Source organism: Oncorhynchus mykiss, chromosome 15, assembly GCF_013265735.2.
Source record: "Oncorhynchus mykiss isolate Arlee chromosome 15, USDA_OmykA_1.1, whole genome shotgun sequence".
Classification (NCBI taxonomy): Eukaryota; Metazoa; Chordata; class Actinopteri; order Salmoniformes; family Salmonidae; genus Oncorhynchus; species Oncorhynchus mykiss.
Window position 1 is genome coordinate 40,125,893 of NC_048579.1, and position 16,708 is coordinate 40,142,600.

The 16,708-nt window shown below is 42.9% G+C and overlaps 1 protein-coding gene across 1 annotated transcript in view; it reads left to right on the top strand.

Annotated features, from left to right (window-relative positions):
• The window catches only part of LOC110490048 (interleukin-1 receptor accessory protein), a 43,137-nt gene extending 36,429 nt beyond the window's left edge, over positions 1-6,708 (top strand). Inside the window, exon 11 of the mRNA XM_021563167.2 lies at positions 4,617-6,708. Within this exon, the coding sequence (XP_021418842.1) occupies positions 4,617-5,389 (773 nt within the window). The 3' untranslated portion in view covers positions 5,390-6,708. The remainder of the gene's footprint in view (positions 1-4,616) is intronic.
• The last annotated feature ends 10,000 nt before the right edge of the window (positions 6,709-16,708 follow it).

Sequence of the window (16,708 nt, forward strand, 5' to 3'; positions counted from 1 at the left end):
TAGAGGTTAGTTAACACAGTGTCCAAAGAAGGGCCAGAAGTATACAGAATGGTGTCGTCTGCATAGAGGTGGATCAAAGAATCACCAGCAGCAAGAACGACAACATTGATGTATACAGAGAAAAGAGTCGGCCCGAGGATTGAACCCTGTGGTACCCCCATAGAGACTGCCAGAGGTCCGGACAACAGGCTCTCCGATTTGACACACTGAACTCTGTTTGAGAAGTAGTTGTTGAACCAGGCGAGGCAGTCATTAGAGAAACCAAGGCTGTTGAGTCTGCCGATAAGAATGTGGTGATTGACAGAGTCGAAAGCCTTGGCCAGGTCGATGAATACAGCTGCACAGTAATATCTCTTATCGATGGAGGTTATGATATCGTTTAGGATCTTGAGCGTGGCTGAGGTGCACCCATGACCAACTCGGAAACCAGATTGCATTGCGGAGAAGGTTTGATGGTATTCGAAATGATTGGTGACCTGTTTGTAAACTTTACTTTCGAAGACCTTAGAAAGGCAGGGTAGGATAGAAATAGGTCTGTAGCAGTTTGGGTCTAGAGTGTCTCCCCCTTTGAAGAGGGGGATGATCGCGGCAGCTTTCCAGTCTTTGGGGATCTCAGACGACACGAAAAGGAGGTTGAACAGGCTAGTAATAGGAGTTGCAACAATTTCAGGGGATAATTTTAGACACAGAGGGTTCAGATTGTCTAGCCTGGCTGATTTGTAGGGGACCAGATTTTGCAGCTCTTTCAGACCATCAGCTATCTGGATTTGGGTGAAGGAGAAATGGGGGAGGCTAGGCAAGTTGCTGTGGGGGGCGTAGGGCTGTTGACCGGGGTAGGGGTAGTCAGGTGGAAAGCATGGCCAGCTGTAGGACAATGCTTATTGAAATTCTCAACTATGACGGATTTATCGGTGGTGACAGTGTTTCCTAGCCTCAGTGCAGTGGGCAGCTGAGAGAAGGTGCTCTTATTCTCCATGGACTTTACAGTGTCCCAGAACTTTGTTTGTGCTACAGGATGCAAATTTCTTGCATTCCTAACTGCCTGTGTATATTGGTTCCTAACTTCCCTGAATTGGTGCATATCGCGGAGGCTATATGCAGTACGCCACAGGATGTTTTTGTGCTGGTCAAGGGCAGTCAGATCTGGAGTGATCCAAGGGCTATATCTGTTCCTGGTTAAAAAAAAATTGAATGGGGCATGCTTATTTAAGATGGTGAGGAAAGCACTTTTAAAGAATAACCAGGCATCCTCTACTGACAGAATGAGGTCATTACCCTTCCAGGATACCCGGGCCAGGTCGATTAGAAAGGCCTGCTGGCTGAAGTGTTTTAGGGAGCGTTTCACAGTGATGAGGGGTGGTCGTTTGACCGCAGACCCATTACGGACGCAGGCAATGAGGCAGAGATCGCTGAGATCCTGGTTGAAGACAGCAGAGGTGTATTTGGAGTGCAGGTTGGTTAGGATGATATCTATGAGGGTGCCCGTGTTTACAGATTTGGGGTTGTTCCTGATAAGTTAATTGATAATTTGTGTGAGATTGAGGGCATCAAGCTTAGATTGTAGGATGGCCGAGGTGTTAAGCATGTCCCAGTTTTGGTCACCTAGCAGCATGAGCTCTGAAGATAGATGGGGGTCAATCAATTTACGTATGGTGTCCAGGGCACAGCTGGGGGCAGAAGGTGGTCTATAGCAAGCGGCAACGGTGAGAGACTTGTTTTTGGAAAGGTGAATTTTTAATAGTAGAAGCTCAAATAGTTTGGGCACAGACCTGGATAGTAAGACAGAACACCGCAGGCTGTCTCTGCAGTAGATTGCAACTCCACCACCTTTGGCAGTTCTATCTTGTCGGACAATGTTATAGTTAGGAATGGAAATTTCAGGGTTTTTGTTGGTCTTCCTAAGCCAGGATTCAGACACGGCTAGGACATCCGGGTTGGCAGAGTGTGCTAAGGCAGTGAATAAAACAAACTTAGGGAGGAGGCTTCTAATGTTAACATGCATGAAAGGCTTTTACGGTTACAGAAGTCAACAAATGAGAGAGCCTGGGAAATGGGAGTGGAGCTAGGCACTGCAGGGCCTGGATTAACCTCTACATCACCAGAGGAACAGAGGAGGAGTAGGATAAGGGTACGGCTAAAGGCTATAATAACTGAAAGGAGCAGGTTTCTGGACACGATCAAATAGATTCAAGGCATAATGTAGTTAAGAATAGATTCGAGGCATAAGTAGTAGTTAAGTTAATCTGGTTGGCTCATGTCCCTGGGCAGCTCTCAACTGTGCTTCCCTTTGTAGTCTAATGATTTGCAAGCCCTGCCACATCCGACGAGCGACAGAGACGGTGTAATATGACTCCATCTTAGTCCTGTATTGACACTTTGCCTGTTTGATGGTTCGTCAGAGGGCATCATGGGATTTCTTATAAGCTTCCGGGTTAGAGCCCCGCTCCTTGAAAGCGGCAGCTCTAGCCTTTAGCTCAGTGGGGATGTTGCCTGTAATCCATGGCTTTTGGTTGGGGTATGTACGTATGGTCACTGTGGGGACGACGTCATCGATGCATTTATTGATGAAGCCTGATGTGATGTGGTGTACACCTCAATGCCATAGGAAGAATCCCGGAACATATTACAGTCTGTGATAGCAAAACAGCTTTTGCAAAACAGAATTTGTGCCTGTAGGGGTGCTCTTCAGCCAAAATGTATCCTCTAAATAGACAGAAATAGTAGCAGTGGGGAGGAGAGGAGGAGAGGCAGGATCCTAGTAGCAGTGGGGAGGAGAGGCAGGAGCCTACCTCTACCTCTCCTCCCCGCAAAATCATATACAGTGGGGAGAACAAGTATTTGATACACTACCAATTGTGCAGGTTTTCCTACTTACAAAGCATGTAGAGGTCTGTAATTTTTATCATAGGTACACTTCAACTGTGAGAGACGGAATCTAAAACAAAAATACAGAAAATCACATTGTATGATTTTTAAGTAATTCATTTGCATTTTATTGCATGATATAAGTATTTGATACATCAGAAAAGCAGAATTTAATATTTGGTTTTGCAATTACAGAGATCATATGTTTCCTGTAGTTCTTGACCAGGTTTGCACACACTGCAGCAGGGATTTTGGCCCACTCCTCCATACAGACCTTCTCCAGATCCTTCAGGTTTCGGGGCTGTCACTGGGCAATACGGACTTTCAGCTCCCTCCAAAGATTTCTATTGGGTTCAGGTCTAGAGACTGGCTAGGCCAATCCAGGACCTTGAGATGCTTCTTACGGAGCCACTCCTTGGTTATCCTGGCTGTGTGTTTCGGGTCGTTGTCATGCTGGAAGACCCAGCCACGACCCATCTTCAATGCTCTTACTGAGGGAAGGAAGTTGTTGGCCAAGATCTCGCGATACATGGCCCCAACCATCCTCCCCTCAATACGGTGCAGATATCCTGTCCCCTTTGCAGAAAAGCATCCCCAAAGAATGATGTTTCCACCTCCATGCTTCACAGTTGGGATGGTGTTGTACTCATCCTTCTTCTTCCTCCAAACACGGCGAGTGGAGTTTAGACCAAAAAGCTCTATTTTTGTCTCATCAGACCACATGACCTTCTTCCATTTCTCCTCTGGATCATCCAGATGGTCATTGGCAAACTTCAGACGGGCCTGGACATGCGCTGGCTTGAGCAGGGGGACCTTGCGTGCGCTACAGGATTTTAATCCATGACTGCGTAGTGTGTTACTAATGGTTTTCTTTGAGACTGTGGTCCCAGCTCTCTTCAGGTCATTGATCAGGTCCTGCCGTGTAGTTCTGGGCTGATCACTCACCTTCCTCATGATCATTGATGCCCCACAAGGTGAGATCTTGCATGGAGCCCCAAACCGAGGGTGATTGACCGTCATCTTGAACTTCTTCCATTTTCTAATAATTGCGCCAACAGTTGTTGCCTTCTCACCAAGCTGCTTGCCCATTGTCCTGTAGCCCATCCCAGCCTTGTGCAGGTCTACAATTTTATCCCTGATGTCCTTACACGGCTCTCTGTTCTTGGCCATTGAGGAGAGGTTGGAGTCTGTTTGATTGAGTGTGTGGACAGGTGTCTTTTATGCAGGTAACGAGTTCAAACAGGTGCAGTTAATACAGGCAATGAGTGAAGAACAGAAGGGCTTCTTAAAGAAAAGCTAACAGGTCTGTGAGAGCCGGAATTCTTACTGGTTGGTAGGTGATCAAATACTTATGTCATGCAATAAAATGCAAATGAATTACTTAAAAATCATACAATGTGATTTTCTGGATTTTTGTTTTAGATTCCGTCTCTCACATTTAAAGTGTACCTATGACAAAAATTTACAGACCTCTACATGCTTTGTAAGTAGAAAAACCTGCAAAATCGGCAGTGTATCAAATACTTGTTCTCCCCACTGTATGTTTGTTTCCCTAAAATTAGGTATTTGTGTGATTTAATGAGATAAGATATGTTTACATTTGCGTATTCAATCCAACATTTGATGTAAACAGTCAGCAACTAAACGCACATAGTGTATCTTTAAATACCACAATGTGGTTTTATTGAATGTTGCCCATAGTGTCATTGTGCCATCCTGGTAGGTTCCTAAGGTGAGTCTCTCTCCCCTAGATATGTCGGAGGCTGTCCTCAGGTGTATGCGGTCAAGCCGCCGGCTCCTGGTGGTCCTGAGCCCCACCTACCTGACAGAGAAGAGTGTCAGCCTGCTGGAGTGTCGCCTGGGCCTCTACATCCAGCTCACCTGCCATGCCCACATCATCACCGTCCTTTACAGCCCCCTCCCGAGACTACTGGCCTCTTGCACTGAGGCCAAGCAGCTATGCCGCAGTACTGCCACCATCACCTGGAGGGGACGCCAGTCGGAGTCGTCCACCTCTCGCTTCTGGAAGCGCCTGCGCCTGGCCCTGCCTGTGAGACCGCTGGCCCTGGGGAGGAGGCTCATCGACAGCACCTCGTCCCACTCCGACCTGGCCACTTCTTTGGGCCAGCAGTGCCAGCCGCAGGATGCCGCCGAGCCACAGAGACAGAGGGATGGCAAGAGTGCTGCAGGCAACGGTGTCAGAGGCAGGGGGCGCAAGTGGAGGATACAGGAGGCGCGCAGCAGGGAGATGCCGAAGGCGGGCCACGGTAAGAACTGTGGAGTGTGTGTGAGAGAGCCCCACGGCGTCTTGGGTAGGGCGGCTGTGAAGACCCAGCATACACATCAACCCACAGCAAAAAGTATCAGACCTGAGACCCAACCAAGACTTCATCCAAGCAGCACAAAGACCCAACTAGGACTTCATTCAAGCAGCACAAAAGCTCAACCAGGACTTCATCAAATCAGTACAGAGACCGAAACCAGAACTTCATCCAAGCAGCACAAAGACCCAAGCGGGACTTGACCCTAAGAGTACTGAAACTCCAGCAGAACAACCACATCCTTCGCCTAGCCAACCACAGAACTTTGACAACTGTGTGTGCGACCTACAGTAGATAACAATAAAAGCAGCAATATCAGGCATGGCTGTGCACTGTAGAACACTGTCTGAAGACAGGGGCAACTGCAATAAACTTAGCTTACAAATTGCGAAATGCTAAGGACATATCGGATTAGAATAGCAGAGGAGACAACTTTGTTTCTTAAGTGGAGAAATGTGGAAAGTACATTTTATGGGTATGTAATGACAAACATTTGACATTAAATATTGTCTGTTCTGTATCTCATTTGGTTCTTCACTGACCTATTGAAGACGTCACCCGTTCACCATTCACTGGCCTGGGTTGGTTTGTCGACCCATGTGTTTATCTGTGTGTGACTTTGTTCGGGGAAGGAGGTGGGTGATTAGCAACCAGTCAGACAGGCTTCTGGGACAATGAGGACCATAAAAGATTGGAGAATGTTGGAACTGACTGACAGATACTAACTACCCGTCCAAGCAAACTGCACTGTGCTGAGTGTTTCTGGATTATCATAATATACTCTATCTAGTGTCCTTCTTTGGTGATCCTTTGAGCCCATGACAAATGGTACTCAAATTTGGTTCAGAAATCCATCCAACTTTATCAATGCAAGTTTTTTAAGACTGTGTTCTGATGTGCCACACAACAATTTCCCGTCTCAGTAAATATGCAATTCATTAAAACTCTATAGAATTATTTCTACAGGAAATATAACCTTGTCGCAATGTTATTACAGTGTATTTCCTTATGACATTAATGTGTTGTATTGAATGAGGGTTCTATTATCAAAAGCTGTACCCTTTTTCCATATGGATCACAGATTGAGGCAAGTTCAATGACGACATACTGTACAGCACATTCATAATGCTGAAGTGCAGAAAAAGAGAGTAGAAAAAGGGAGGGAGAGAGAGAATATCGTGCTGTTTTCTCAATGGCTGCTTTCAGTGAAGGTGCTAATTTCCTTCCATTGAGGCAAATTACACACACATTGAAGGGAATCGTCTAAGCTTGCACCTGAATAGTGCAGAGACAGTACCTCTTTAGCCACTACACATATTATTTCAACAGGTCTCGTTGAGAAAAATGTAAATTTTTAAAGTTACCTGGAAATTGATTTGATCAACCTTAGATCCAATTAGAGCATGAGCAAGGCAGACATTTACATAATCACTGCTCAGATTGAGTGGGAGTAAATTGGTTTAGAAGTATACAGTCCTGGCCAAAAGTTTTGAGAATGACACAAATATACATTTTCACAGTCTGCTGCCTCAGTTTGTATGATGGCAATTTGCATATACTCCAGAATGTTATGAAGAGTGATCAGATGAATTGCAATTAATTGCAAAGTCCCTCTTTGCCATGCAAATGAACTGAATCCCCCAAACACATTTCCCCTGCATTTCAGCCCTGCCACAAAAAGGACCAGCTGACATCATGTCAGTGATTCTCTCGTTAACACAGGTGTGAGTGTTGGTGATGACAAGGCTGGAGATCACTCTGTCATGCTGTTTGAGTTTGAATAACAGACTGGAAGCTTCAAAAGGAGGGTGTTGCTTGGAATCATTGTTCTTCTCCTGTCAACTATGGTTACCTGCAAGGAAACAGCATTGCTTTGCACACAAAGGGCTTCACAGGCAAGGATATTGCTGCCAGTAAGATTGCACCTAAATCAACCATTTATCGGATCATCAAAAACTTCAAGGAGAGCGGTTCAATTGTTGTGAAGAAGGCTTCATGTGGCCAAGAAAGTCCAGCAAGCGCCAGGACCGTCTCCTAAAGGTGATTCAGTTGCGGGATCGGGGCACCAGCAGTACAGAGCATGCTCAGGAATGGTAGCAGGCAGGTGTGAGTGCATCTACACGCACAGTGAGGCAAAGACTTTTGGAGGATGACCTGGTGTCAAGAAGGGCAGCAAAAAGCCACTTCTCTTCAGGAAAAACATCAAGGACAGACTGATATTCTGCAAAAGGTACAGGGATTTGAACTGCCCATCATTTTCTCTGATTAATTCCCTTTCCGATTGTTTAGGGCATCCGGAAAAAAGCTTGTCCGGAGAAGACAAGGTGAGCTCTACCAGTCCTGTGTCATGCCAACAGTAAAGCATCCTGAGACCATTCATGTGTGGGGTTGCTTCCCAGACAAGGGAGTGGGCTCACTCACAATTTTGCCTAAGAACACAGCCATGAATAAAGAATGGTACCAACACATCCTCAGAGAGCAACTTCTCCTAACCATCCAGGAACAGTTTGGTGATGAACAATGCCTTTTCCAGCATGATGGAGCACCTTGCCATAAGGCAAAAGTGATAACTAAGTGGCTTGGGGAACAAAAATTGATATTTTGGGTCAATGGCCAGGAAACCTCCCAGACCTTAATCCCATTGAGAACTTGTGGTCAATCCTCAAGAGGCAGGTGGACAAAAAACAAAACAAATTCTGACATACTCCAAGCATTGATTATGCAAGAATGGGCTGCCATCAGTCAGGATGTGGCCCAGAAGTTAATTGACAGCATGCCAGGGCAGATTGCAGAGGTCTTGAAAAAGAAGGGTCAACACTGCAAATATTAAGTCTTTGCATCAACTTCATGTAATTGTCAATAAAATCCTTAGACACTTATGAAATGCTTGTAATTATACTTCATTATTCCATACTAACATCTGACAAAAATATCTAAAGACACTGAAGCAGCAAACCTTGTGGAAATTAATATTTGTGTCATTCTCAAAACTTTTGGCCATGACTGTACATTAACACAAACAAATCACTGAGCAAAGATGGCGCCGGAGAAGAAGGCTCACGTTTTATGTGTCCCTAACCAATTGTGTTTTTTTTCTCTGTGTTGTTTGTAACTTATTTTTAAACTTATTTTGTACATAATTTTGCTGCTACCGTCTCATAACCTAAAAGAACTTCTGGACATCAGAACTGTGATTACTCACCACAAACTGGCAGAGTCCTTTTTTTCCTTTAAGGAGTCCGACGAGCCCAACGTCAATGACATACTGCTTTCCCGGGACAGGCTCATTTGCGTGAAGAAAAGGCAGAGAAAAAGCTAACTTTGCCAAAACATTTCAAACTACTAAATCCCGCTATGCCCTCTGATGAATCATCAAACAGGCAAAGAATACAGGACAATGATCGAATCGTATTAAACTGGCTCTGACACTCGTCTGCAGGCTAAAGTTAAATCTAGACTTGGTTTCCGCTATCGTAATTGCTCCTCTTCCTCCCCAGCTGCCAAACTAACCCTGATTCAGATGACCATCCTACCCATGCTAGATTACGGAGACATACAGTGCCTTGCAAAAGTATTCGGCCCCCTTGAACTTTGCGACCTTTTGCCACATTTCAGGCTTCAAACATAAAGATATAAAACTGTATTTTTTTGTGAAGAATCAACAACAAGTGGGAAACAATCATGAAGTGTAACGGCATTTATTGGATATTTCAAACTTTTTTAACAAATCAAAAACTGAAAAATTGGGCGTGCAAAATTATTCAGCCCCCTTAAGTTAATACTTTGTAGCGCCACCTTTTGCTGCGATTACAGCTGTAAATCGCTTGGGGTATGTCTCTATCAGTTTTGCACATCGAGAGACTGACATTTTTTCCCATTCCTCCTTGCAAAACAGCTCGAGCTCAGTGAGGTTGGATGGAGAGCATTTGTGAACAGCAGTTTTCAGTTCTTTCCACAGATTCTCGATTGGATTCAGGTCTGGACTTTGACTTGGCCATTCTAACACCTGGATATGTTTATTTTTGAACCATTCCATTGTAGATTTTTCTTTATGTTTTGGATCATTGTCTTGTTGGAAGACAAATCTCCGTCCCAGTCTCAGGTCTTTTGCAGACTCCATCAGGTTTTCTTCCAGAATGGTCCTGTATTTGGCTCCATCCATCTTCCCATCAATTTTAACCATCTTCCCTGTCCAACACAGACTTTTTGAAGAAAAGCAGGCCCAAACCATGATGCTGCCACCACCATGTTTGACAGTGGGGATGGTGTGTTCAGAGTTTTGAGCTGTGTTGCTTTTACGCCAAACATAACGTTTTGCATTGTTGCCAAAAAGTTCAATTTTGGTTTCATCTGACCAGAGCACCTTCTTCCACATGTTTGGTGTGTCTCCCAGGTGGCTTGTGGCAAACTTTAACGAACATTTTTTATGGATATCTTTAAGAAATGGCTTTCTTCTTGCCACTCTTCCATAAAGGCCAGATTTGTGTAATATACGACAGATTGTTGTCCTATGGACAGAGTCTCCCACCTCAGCTGTAGATCTCTGCAGTTCATCCAGAGTAATCATGGGCCTCTTGGCTGCATCTCTGATCAGTCTTCTCCTTGTATGAGCTGAAAGTTTAGAGGGACGGCCAGGTCTTGGTAGATTTGCAGTGGTCTGATACTCCTTCCATTTCAATATTATCGCTTGCACAGTGCTCCTTGGGATGTTTAAAGCTTGGGAAATCTTTTTGTATCCAAATCTGGCTTTAAACTTCTTCACAACAGTATCTCAGACCTGCCTGGTGTGTTCCTTGTTCTTCATGATGCTCTCTGCGCTTTTAACGGACCTCTGAGACTATCACAGTGCAGGTGCATTTATACGGAGACTTGATTACACACAGGTGGATTGTATTTATCATCATTAGTCATTTAGGTCAACATTGGATCATTCAGAGATCCTCACTGAACTTCTGGAGAGAGTTTGCTGCACTGAAAGTAAAGGGGCTGAATAATTTTGCACGCCCAATTTTCAGTTTTTGATTTGTTAAAAAAGTTTGAAATATCCAATAAATGTCGTTCCACTTCATGATTGTGTCCCACTTGTTGTTGATTCTTCACAAAAAAATACAGTTTTATATCTTTATGTTTGAAGCCTGAAATGTGGCAAAAGGTCGCAAAGTTCAAGGGGGCCAAATACTTTCGCAAGGCACTGTACATACGAGATGAGTAACTCCACATATGTAAACATTATTAAAGTGACACTGTAATTCATAGATCGGCAGGTAAGGGTGCTCTCGAGCGGCTAGATGTTCTTTACCATTTGGCCATCAGATTTGCCACCAATTCTCTTTATAGGACACATCACTGCACTCTATACTCCTCTGTAAACGGGTCATCTCTGTATACCTGTCGCAAGACCCACTGGTTGATGCTTATTTATAAAACCATCTTAGGCCTCACTCTCCCCTATCTGAGAAATCTACTGCAGCCCTCATCCTCCACATAAAACACCCATTCTGCCAGTCACATTCTGTTAAAGGCTCCCAAAGTACACACATCCCTGGGTCGCTCCTCTTTTCAGTGCGCTGCAGCTAGCGACTGGAATGAGCTGCAACAAACACTCAAACTGGACAGTTTTATCTCAATCTCTTCATTCAAAGACTCAATCATGGACACTCTTACTGACCGTTGTGGCTGATTTGTGTTATGTATTGTTGTCTCTACCTTCTTGCCCTTTGTGCTGTTGTCTGTGCCCAATAATGTTTGTACCATGTTTTGTGCTGCTACCATGTTGTGTTGTCATGTGTTGCTGCTTGTTATGTTGTCTTATGTCTCTCTTTATGCAGAGTTGTCTCGCTTGTTGTGATGTGTGTTTTGTCCTATATTTATATTTTTTTATTTTTTATTTTTTAATCCCAAAACCCCCGTCCCTGCAGGAGGCCTTTTGGCTTTTGGTAGGCCGTCATTGTAAATAAGAATTTGTTCTTAACTGACTTGCCTGATTAAATAAATAAATAGAACTTTACAAAATTCAGACTGCAATGCTTTTATTTAATTTTTCTTTATGCATGAATACAATTGTCACTGTTCGTTGTTGGCATGTCCTGCCTAAGTTTGCCCAGTTTGCCAATGAAGTATTCAGTAAAATAAATGGCAAAATCAAATGGTTTTGTGATGAATAAGCCATCTGATTCGATGAAAGACAGAGTTGAATTTGTCTTTCTGCCCATGATTTAATTTAAAGTGCTCAAGTTGTTCTTCCATAATTGTTTAAATCATCGTTCTTGGCTTAATAATACAGTTTCTTCTTCTTTTTGTTGAGTTATTCACATAATTTCTCAATTTGCAGTAAGTAAGCCAGTCAGATGTGCAGCCAGACTTATAGCCACTCATTTTGCCCCAAATTCAATCATACATTTTTTAAATTCCTCATCAATCCATGGAGCCTGAACAGTTCGAACAGTCAGTTTCTTAACTGGTGCATGTTTATAAATAATTGGACAAAGCAATTTCATAAATTAATCACGTGCAGTGTTTGGATGCTCCTCATTAATCACATCAGACCAACAAATATTTTTAACATCATCCACATAAGAGTCACAGCAAAATCTTTTTCATGATCTCGTAAACATTATTTTAGGCCCAGCTGTTGGAACTTTGGCTTTCCTGGATATAGCCACTATATTGTGATTACTGCATCCAATGGGTGCAGTAATCTACAGTATTAGTAAAAATGGGATTGATACATGTCAATGATCTTGTTCCTGTAGTGTTTAGAAACACCCTGGTAGGTTGATTAATAACCTGAGCCAGATTACAGGCACTGGTTACATTAAGAAGCTTCCTCTTGAGCGGACAGCTTGATGAAAACCAGTCAATATTCGGGTACCCAAGAAAGTAGACCTCTCTGTTTCCATCACATATACCATCAAGCATTTCACACATATTATTTAGATACTGACTGTTAGCACTTGGTGGCCTATAGCAACACACCCAAAGAAAAGGCTTTAAAGAATTTTATATCTGAATATATGCAGCAACACATCCCCCATAAGCATTTCTGTCACTTCTATAGATGTTATATCCTTGTATTGCTACTGCTGTATCATCAAATTAATTATCTAAGTGAGTGTCAAAAATGGCTAATATATGAATGCTATCTGATGTTAGCAAGTTATTGATTTCATGAACCTTATTTCTAAGGTTACATACATTCATATGGGCCAGTGGTCTTTTGAGGTTTGATCTTGATTCTTATATTTCCTTTTGGTGGACGTTTCTGTGATATACAGTTGAAGTCGGAAGTTTACATACACCTTAGCCAACTACATTTAAACTCAGTTTTTTCACAATTCCTGACATTTAATTCAAGTAAAATGTCCCTGTCTTAGGTCAGATCACCACTTTATTTTAAGAATGTGAATTGTCAGAATAATAGTAGAATGATTTCTTTCAGTTCTTATTTCTTTCATCACATTCCCAGTGGGTCAGAAGTTCACATACACTCAATTAGTATTTGGTAGTATTGCCTTTAATTTTTTTTTTTTTACTTGGGTCAAACATTTCAGGTAGCCTTCCACAAAAAGTTTGTGGGCAAAACTGAAAAAGCGTGTGCGAGCAAGAATGCCTACAAACCTGACTCAGTTACACCAGCTCTGTCAGGAGGAATGGGCCACAATTCACCCAACTTATTGTGGGAAACAATGAGGTCAGGGCTTTGTGATGGCCACTCCAATACCTTGACTTTGTTGTCCTTAAGCCATTTTAACATAACTTTGGAAGTATTCTTGGGGTCATTGTCCATTTGGAAGACCCATTTGCGACCAAGCTTTAACTTCCTGACTGATGTTTTGAGTGTTGCTTCAATATATCCACATAATTTTCATGCCTCATGAATGCCATCTATTTTGTGAAGTGCACCAGTCCCTCCTGCAGCAAATCACCCCCACAACATGATGTTGCCACCCCCCGTGCTTCACGGTTGGGATGGTGTTCTTCGGCTTGCGAGACTCCCCCTTTTTCCTCCAAATATAATGATGGTCATTACGGCCAAACAGTTCTATTTATGTTTCATCAGACCAGAGGACATTTTTCCAAATAGTACGATCTCTGTCCCAATGTGCAGTTGCAATCTGTAGCATGGCTTTTTTTATGGCGGTTTTGGAGCAGTGGCTTCTTCCTTGCTGAGCGGCTTTTCAGGTTATGTTGATATAGGACTTGTTTTACTGTTCCAATTGACTCAAATTATATCAATTAGCCTATCAGAGGCTTCTAAAAGGCACAGTCCACTTAGTGTATGTAAACCTCTGACGCACTGGAATTGTGATACAGTGATTTATAAGTAAAATAATCTGTCTGTTAACAGTTGTTGGAAAAATGACTTGTGTCATGCACAAAATAAATGTCCTAACCGACTTGCCAAAACAATAGTTTGTTAACAAGAAATTTGTGGAGTGGTTGAAAAACTAGATTTAATGACTCCAACCTGTGTATGTAAACTTCCGACATCAACTGTATTCACTGAGTATACCAAACATTAGGAACACCTAGGGCTGTTGCGGTGACCTTGTGACTGCCGGTGTGGCGGTAATGAGTCATGAAGGTGGTCAAATTCCATGTGACCGTTTAGTCATGGATATTAGGCTTCTCCAAGCTCTGATTTTTGGGCAAAAAGTAAAACTCAGCTCCATCATTCATTGAATCAGATGGCTCATTCATCACAAAACCATGTCATATTGCCATCTACTTTAATGATTTTTTCATTGGCAAGACATGTCAGCAACAAATGCAGACACTGCACATCCTAGGATAACTGACCAAATTATGAAACACAAGCATTGACATTTTGAAATCCGTAGTGTGTGTGGAAGAGGTGAATTTTTTTTTTTGTCTATAAACAATGACAAGCCACCGGGGTCTGACAACTTTGGTGGAAAATTACTGAGGATAATAGCGGGCGATATTGCCACTCCTATTTGCAATATGTTCAATCTAAGCCTACTAGAAAGTGTGTGCCTTCAGTCCTGGAGGCAAGAAAAAGTAATTCCGCTCACACAAAATATTGCACAGTACTACATAGAGCTATGGCTACATGGAACTCTATTCCACATCAGGTTACTAATGCAAGCAGTAAAATCAGATTTAAAAAACAGATAAAAATACACCTTATGGAACAGCGGGGACTGTGAAGAGACACACACACAGGCACACACGTACACATGGATTTTGCATTATGGATATGTGATAGTAGAGAAGTGGCCTGAGGGAACACACTTAATGTGTTGTGAAAAGTGTGATGAAATGTTACATAATATCTTAAATTGTATATCTCTGTCTTAATGTTGCTGGACCCCAGAAAGAGTCACAGCACATTAAGTGTGTTCCCTCAGGCCACTTATCTACTATCACATATCTATAATGCAAAATCCATGTGTATGTGTGTGTAGAGTGCGTGTCTTACAATGCATATGTGTTTCTGTGACAGTGTCTATTCACAGTCCCCGCTGTTAAGGGGTGTCCTTAATAAATACAAATGCGAACAGCCAACCAATCAGCTTGTTACCAACCCTTAGTAAACTTTTGGAAATAATGGTGTTTGACCAGATACAATGTTATTTTACAGTAAACAAATTAACAACAGACTTTCAGCATGCTTATAGGGAAGGACATATAACAAGCACAGCACTTACACAAAGAACTGATGATTGGCGGAGAGACATTGATAATAAAAAGATTGTGCTGCTCTAAGCTGTCGCCCGTTGCCAGAGGACAGTGTTTTCGAGGCCAGAGTGGCATCTGGGGTAGACAAGAAGAAAAACTAGGTGAGCATGGATTCCCCAGTAGCTTGTGTAGGTTCGCTACTTGTTTGATAAGAGTAGCCACTTTGCCCCTGTAGTCCTCTGCAAGCAAACAGTTGTTACATTGAAAGTCTAGGCGGTCCACTCTGTCCCGGAATAAACCAAAATAAACACAGCTGCTGCAGCATTGAAAACGTTCAATAGCGACCTCCATTTAAGGCTGCCAGCCATCTAGGCTAGCTAGGCTTCCTTGTCTCTCTCCTTCCATATAATTCTGAACTAAGTGAATAAAAAGAGCTCACACAAATTGTAAAATCCGAAAAGCAGAAATATGTGTCCTCCTTTAAATCCTCTCACAGCGGTGAGCACGAAAGCAGTCTTTGCACATCCTGTTTGTAGCAGCGTTGGCTAACATTGGTAGCTATAAAATGCAGTTCCAGCCAGGTCAGGTTGCAGGGGGAAAAGCAGCATTGAATACAGACACAATTAGCGTGGGACACCGCCGCGGTCCCAACCACATGGGCTAATTGCTTCCCTGCTAGCTTGATACTGATACAGTGCCTTGCGAAAGTATTCGGCCCCCTTGAACTTTGCAACCTTTTGCCACATTTCAGGCTTCAAACATAAAGATATAAAACTGTATTTCTTTGTGAAGAATCAACAACAAGTGGGACACAATCATGAAGTGGAACGACATTTATTGGATATTTCAAGCTTTTTTAACAAATCAAAAACTGAAAATTGGGCGTGCAAAATTATTCAGCCCCCTTAAGTTAATACTTTGTAGCGCCACCTTTTGCTGCGATTACAGCGGTAAGTTGCTTGGGGTATGTCTCTATCAGTTTTGCACATCGAGAGACTGAATTTTTTCCCCATTCCTCCTTGCAAAACAGCTCGAGCTCAGTGAGGTTGGATGGAGAGCATTTGTGAACAGCAGTTTTCAGTTCTTTCCACAGATTCTCGATTGGATTCAGGTCTGGACTTTGACTTGGCCATTCTAACACCTGGATATGTTTATTTTTGAACCATTCCATTGTAGATTTTGCTTTATGTTTTGGATCATTGTCTTGTTGGAAGACAAATCTCCGTCCCAGTCTCAGGTCTTTTGCAGACTCCATCAGGTTTTCTTCCAGAATGGTCCTGTATTTGGCTCCATCCATCTTCCCATCAATTTTAACCATCTTCCCTGGCCCTGCTGAGGAAAAGCAGGCCCAAACCATGATGCTGCCACCACCATATTTGACAGTGGGGATGGTGTGTTCAGCTGTGTTGCTTTTACGCCAAACATAACGTTTTGCATTGTTGCCAAAAAGTTACATTTTGGTTTCATCTGACCAGAGCACCTTCTTCCACATGTTTGGTGTGTCTCCCAGGTGGCTTGTGGCAAACTTTAAACGACACTTTTTATGGATATCTTTAAGAAATGGCTTTCTTCTTGCCACTCTTCCATCAAGGCCAGATTTGTTGTCCAATGGACAGAGTCTCCCACCTCAGCTGTAGATCTCTGCAGTTCATCCAGAGTGATCATGGGCCTCTTGGCTGCATCTCTGATCAGTCTTCTCCTTGTATGAGCTGAAAGTTTAGAGGGACGGCCAGGTCCTGGTAGATTTGCAGTGGTCTGATACTCCTTCCATTTCAATATTATCGCTTGCACAGTGCTCCTTGGGATGTTTAAAGCTTGGGAAATCTTTTTGTATCCAAATCCGGCTTTAAACTTCTTCACAACAGTATCTCTGTTACGGT